The 6,000-nt window shown below is 43.7% G+C and overlaps 1 protein-coding gene and 1 non-coding gene across 2 annotated transcripts; one reads left to right on the top strand and one right to left on the bottom strand.

Annotated features, from left to right (window-relative positions):
• Positions 1-260: 260 nt before the first annotated feature.
• On the top strand, positions 261-4,016 carry LOC123060281 (rhamnogalacturonan I rhamnosyltransferase 1). The gene is made up of 8 exons (XM_044482903.1): positions 261-841; positions 1,581-1,648; positions 1,741-1,829; positions 2,052-2,214; positions 2,312-2,601; positions 2,681-2,885; positions 2,969-3,126; positions 3,292-4,016. The coding sequence occupies exons 1-8, from the start codon at positions 595-597 to the stop codon at positions 3,542-3,544; spliced, it is 1,473 nt and encodes a 490-aa protein (XP_044338838.1). The 5' UTR covers positions 261-594; the 3' UTR covers positions 3,545-4,016.
• A 1,070-nt stretch (positions 4,017-5,086) lies between these two features.
• On the bottom strand, positions 5,087-5,158 carry TRNAC-GCA (transfer RNA cysteine (anticodon GCA)). Its single transcript has one exon. It is a non-coding gene; the product is annotated as a tRNA-Cys (tRNA).
• Between the last annotated feature and the right edge of the window lie 842 nt (positions 5,159-6,000).

The raw sequence follows: 6,000 nt of genomic DNA, 5'->3' as shown, positions 1-6,000 counted from the left end.
AATTAAAATAGGCGAATTTACCTTGAGAAGCACTTATCCAACGCTTGGTTTTATTAGTTCCCATGGATATTTTAGCTGACCACAAATTAATGATCAAATTTCTACTTATCTAGTATCTCGGAGATTTCAGCATTTCGAGGGAACCGAAGATTTTTTTTCAGTAATTAACTGAGATTAGAATATTAATAATTGCCGCGTTTCAGGGTTAGCACTCACTAGTCCACCACCAACCGGAGGAGGCCCTCCGGTATCCTCCAAATGCTAACGTCCTGCCTACCCGCCTCCCTGTCCCATTTCGCCCTCCATCTCTTCTCTTCCTACGAAAAGCTCGAAGCTTTTTGCAATTGCAGCGACTATTAATGGCTGCCGTTCTGAACTAATCACGGGGGCCATTACTAGCTCCCGGCGGCGTAGTTAATCCCCCCATAAACGCCGTCGCCTCCCGCTCTAATCCTTCGCCTCCCGCCGCTGGTGCCCCTGGTGGTAGCGGCAGTGGTGGTGGTACTAGGTGGCGGTTAGGTGGAGGTGAGAGAGGCGAGGGCGTAGGGGTCGGGAGAAAGAAGCGGTGCGTGCGGCGGGGGAGGTGGTGGGGAGATGGTCGTGGCCATGGCGGCGGCGCGGCGGAGGCGGGTGTGGCGGTGGGCCATGCGCGCGGTGGCCAGCGCGGTGATGTGGACGGCGGTCCTGCAGCTGGCGTCCATCACCGGCCTCTGGCGCCCCAGGGTCTTCGCGGACTGCTGGGGCGGCTCCGGCTCCGGGGGCGCCTCGGCCGGCCTGGCCGCGCTCGCCGGCGAGGACCGGGTCGCCGCGCGGCTCTCCCCTCCGGCGCTCGTGCCCAGGAGTAAGTGCTCTCTTCTTCCTCCTCCTCTTCCTCTTGCTCCCATCCGAAGCTTCCCCCTGCCCTTCCGTGGAATTAGTCTGCGCGATCTGGGCGAGCTGGTGGTTCCTGGATTTGGGCGGAGCTCGAGTCAAACGCGGCAGTTCTGTGGTCAACGACGCCGTCTCTTCTGACGATTCGGCTCGATCGCAAGCTCGAAATGGCGATTCTGAGGCCAATTTTGTGCCGTCGTGGGATCTTCAGGTCGCATTGGGGCTGCAAGCGTTCTGAATTTGTGGTTGCGTTTTTGTAGAGGCTGTTCTGAACCTGGACCTGAATGTGTGTTCATACCTCAATCTTCATTTCCTTTCCTGTGCTGCTCATATGCTATCTTGAGAGCTGATTTGTAAGCATGACATCACTGGAACATCCGATCTTAAGGCGCGCTCGATGTGCCGAGCTAGCTCTGGCCTCTGATTAAGATGAGCCTTTGCTGCTTTATGTTGCTGAAAAATAACAAATGATACAGAGTATTTCGCAACACGCAAGCAGCTTCCATCCAGTGATGCATTTTTATTTATTTATAATGGAAGCTTTTATTACCCCCGGACTCTGCATCATTGATGCATACAGCCTCACTGATTGCATCGTTTGTTACAAAGTCACCAAACAATGACATTTGACATATCTTGTTGTCTCAGTCCTTTTGTTGGCACTTGGCACTGCGAACTGGCGCTGATTAGGGTCTTGTTTTTTTATGCAGGAGTTTATAGAAGCAATGGCTATCTGCTAGTAACTTGCAACGGAGGCCTTAATCAAATGCGAGCCGGGGTTTGTACCTTAGCTAGAAGAGATTATTTTTTTGCTCCGTAGTTTGGGTACATGCCGTGATTCTAATTTTCTTATGAAATGGTGTGCTGCAGATATGTGATATGGTGACCATAGCACGCCATCTGAATCTAACATTAGTGCTCCCTGAACTGGATAAAAGGTCTTTCTGGGCTGATCCAAGGTATAATTTCCCATATAACACTGTTTCTATAACATCAAACACGAGCTGTTTGTCCAAAATTGCTTCCTGGAAACACATAAACATGTGCTATTACCTTGTGCTATTGTAAATGTCATTCATCCCCTTATCTCAGAGTAAAATAGGATCATTTTTCCTTGTGAAATATGTTCATGATTGTTTGTTGCTTAATTACAAAATAAGTTTGTTATTTTGACTTTGCAGTGATTTTGGAGATATATTTGATGTGAACCACTTCATTAATTCGTTAAGAGACGAACTAAAAATTGTCAAAGCACTACCGTTGAAACTCCAGCTAAAAACTAGGAGAAGACTTTATTCGATGCCTCCTATCAGCTGGTCAAACGATACATACTACCTAAAGCGGGTAAATAATGTCTGTCTTACTGCACGCTGCATTTAGTAGTGATAGAAAAGTTAGGAAATCTCAAAATCATGTGGACCTGAAAGCTTCTCTGCTGCAGGTATTACCTCTTGCAAGGAAGCACAAGGTGATCCATTTCAATAAAACGGATGCCCGGCTAGCAAACAATGGCATTCCTATCCATCTCCAAATGCTGCGCTGCCGTGTCAACTTTGAGGCTTTGAGATTCACTCCACAGATTGAGGCCCTTGGCAGAAAACTTATCTCCACCCTTCAACGAAGTGGGGAATTTGTTGTGCTTCACTTGCGTTATGAAATGGACATGCTCTCCTTTTCAGGCTGCACACATGGCTGTTCCGATAAAGAAACTGAGGAGCTCACCAGAATGAGGTTCGTATTTTGCATTACTACTTGGTGTTATAGATGTGCTGCTTCAGTAGGAACCAACTGATCAACTTATGAACTATAGATATGCATATCCATGGTGGAAAGAAAAGGAAATCGATTCTGAAACCAAGAGGCTTCAGGGACTTTGTCCCCTCACACCTGAGGAAATTGCTCTAGTGCTTAAAGCTCTAGGGTTTTCAAAGGATACGTTGATATATATTGCCTCTGGTGAAATCTATGGAGGTGAAAGACGGTTGGCTGCTCTTAAGGCTGCCTATCCGAATTTGGTGAGTGCTTCTTCCATTTACTATTTTCATTTACAATGTTCTCTGAGACATGTGTTAATTTTCTCAGCTTTGTCTAATAATAGGTTAGAAAGGAAAAACTGTTATCTTCCAATGAATTGTGGCCATTCCAGAACCATTCGACCCAGATGGCAGCACTGGACTACATGGTTTCGATAGCAAGCAATGTTTTCATCCCCAGTTATGATGGAAATATGGCAAGACTTGTCGAAGGTCACCGCAGGTTGGCTTCTCCGGAATATTTTGTTGATGTTTACATTAGTTAAGAAATGTTTGAGTTTGCGTGCTCTTTTGATTATCAGAAACAAACATAAGTTTGTCTGCTTTCTAATGGCAACAGAACTACTTTGGGGTTATGCTGATGAACCTTTTGGCTGTTCTGTTTTAGGTATAGTGGCTTTCGCAAGACCATCTTATTGGACAGGACAAAACTTGTTGAACTTTTGGATCATTTCCAAGGAGGTTCATTGTCCTGGGATGAATTCTCTGCGGCTGTGAAGGAGGCGCACCAGTATCGCATGGGCCAACCCACAGACAGAAGGGCCATCCCTGGCCGGCCCAAGGAAGAGGACTACTTCTATGCTAATCCCCAAGAATGCGTCGGTTCCAGTTCCATGGGGAGATTAAGAGATGTTTCCTGATGATACCCGGAAAAGCATTGCAAATGAGTATTGATGCTGACCTGATAGCATAGCGTTAACCCGGTGACACCATGACTTTGTACAGCTGACCCAAGTTCCTCCTGCTTACTACTGATTATTCACTTTAGGTACAAGCAGAGCTACACGTCGAGTGTCTATAACCAGATTCCATAACAGAATAAAGCTGAGAAAGAAATTCAAGGCATCCGAGTTCGGAGAGAAGAGACGCCACATGAGCAGCCATTCTGCTCTGCTCGATTGCCACTTCCAGTTATTGTTGTATTTCATTTTCTTTTCAAAAACAAAAAAATCCATTTCATTTCACTCTCCATTCCCCCTTCTCTTTGTTTAGGGCTCTGACTCTTATCATGGGTATGTCAAAGTTCATGAGTGTTAATTTTGACTATGAGGAGTTTTCCGCCGATGTTCTTTTGTACTAGTTACCAAAGCTATTATGAAATTTCAGGTCATACAGAAAATGTTCTGACAAACATTAACCTGGAGCTGGAGGGCTCCAAGATAAGATGATCCATTTTGTTTCTTTCCAACAACTGGGTCATGGAGTGTGTTATTACTTTGTTGAACTGTATGCAAACTTCTCCGATGTGGCTGTTGTCCTTGCTTCTGCGAATTTGACCCGCAACCGCGAAGGAATCAGCTGACCTGCAACTGCAAAGGAACCAGCCTGATCTCATGCATATATCTCTTCTTTGTTCCTCTGAAATCCCTAGATAAGTGGTGCATCCAATGCAGTGTTTCGTCCGTGCAAGTTTTGGACTTTGGTGACGTGTCCTAGAGATTTGGTGTAGTGTAATCGGTTGTCCAAACATTTTGGCATGGAGATCATCTTGTGCTTGGTTTGAAAAGAAAATGCTCTAGAATCGTTTGGTGTTTTCTGTGAACAAGACGGAACTTGCTTTTCTGTTTTTAGTGTTTGTTTAAATCTTTTACTACTTTTACGGCCAAATTTTCAATGGTAAACTATAAAATATGCACAACACACATAGTTCATCACACCTGGATTTCTCGATGACCGATGCTAGGTTTTCAACTTCTTATATGCCCCTACTTATACAAACATCTGACGTGCTGTAACAAAATCAACAAGTCTTCAGCGGGCGAGATAAATAAGTCATAGTATACATTAAATGTTGACTTAAAATGAATGAATTTCAAGCTGATTTGCTAGTGCCCATCTGGATGAGAATTAACAAAATCTCATCTAACTCTCATGCCATTCCATTTTACGGGGAGTTTCGTGCGATATTTTTTAATGCTTGATTGTTTTTTTATAACTATATCGGTTAGATGAGACTTACTAGCCACGCCCATTTTCAAATATGTGTTATGAACGGAGGTTATTTCCTACAAGATCGTATGACCATTAAATGTTTTTCCAGCTTGTTCATCAGAAGTACTGCATCGTTGATCACAATATAAGAGATGAAAATTATTGAATAAACTCGGGATATGATCATTGCTAATTTTAATTGAAGAAAGCAACAAAAAAAGAAAAAATAGAAAAAAAGGCGAAAGTAGGATAGGGCCCAACCGGGTTCGAACCGGTGACCTATTGATCTGCAGTCAATTGCTCTACCACTGAGCTATGGACCCATTGTGCTTAAAATATTTTCGTTTCCTATTTCATTCGTTCTCTATGCTCCCTTCTCTTTGTTTTGGGCACTGACTCTGATCATGGGCATATCAAAGTTCACGAATGTTAATATTTTTTACGAGGAGTTTCCTCTGATGTTTTTTTCGTACTAGTCACCGGAGCCATTACGAACTTTCAGCTCACACAGAATTAATGGCAAACATTACATTACTTACTCTGGAGGGGTCAAACCCTCAAAGATAATATGATTGATTGATTTTTACTTTCTTTCCAGCAACTGATTCATGGGGTGTATTCTTGTTTTATAGAACAGTATGCATATAAGCAAACGCCGATGTTGTGGCTGCCGTGCCAGAAGAGAGCACATCCTTCTGCTGTTTTCTGCAGCTGATCTGATGTGCAGCTTACTTTTTGTTCTTCTGAAATCCCTAGGCCAGTGTATTCCAGTCTAGTTTTTTCTTCCGGCATTGGTATCGTCGCAGTCATTTTCTGCTAGATATCTGATTTGAATTAATAAGTGTAACTCAAAGTCTTCCAACACCGACAGGAAGATAAGGAGCATAAGAGCATGATGTTTCTTTATCTTCCTGTCTTGCGAGGAACCTTTATCATCAAAATTTGGTGCTTTGGAGATCTTAGAAGCAACTGAACTTGTGTTGAAGCCATTTCAGCATGCAGTTTTTTTCTTCGGAAATACGCGAAGCTTGCGTTTCTACCTTCAGCTCAGTTGTTGCACAATTCATTCATTTTTTAGGTTTGGAGTCTAGAACTATTTTTCTTGGACTTGACTCACATTGCACATGTTCTAATACATTACTCGAAAAAGGTTCCTCAAGGGTGG

This window comes from Triticum aestivum, chromosome 3A (assembly GCF_018294505.1).
Source record: "Triticum aestivum cultivar Chinese Spring chromosome 3A, IWGSC CS RefSeq v2.1, whole genome shotgun sequence".
Lineage (NCBI taxonomy): Eukaryota > Viridiplantae > Streptophyta > Magnoliopsida > Poales > Poaceae > Triticum > Triticum aestivum.
This window is presented reverse-complemented; position numbering and strand designations above follow the sequence as displayed.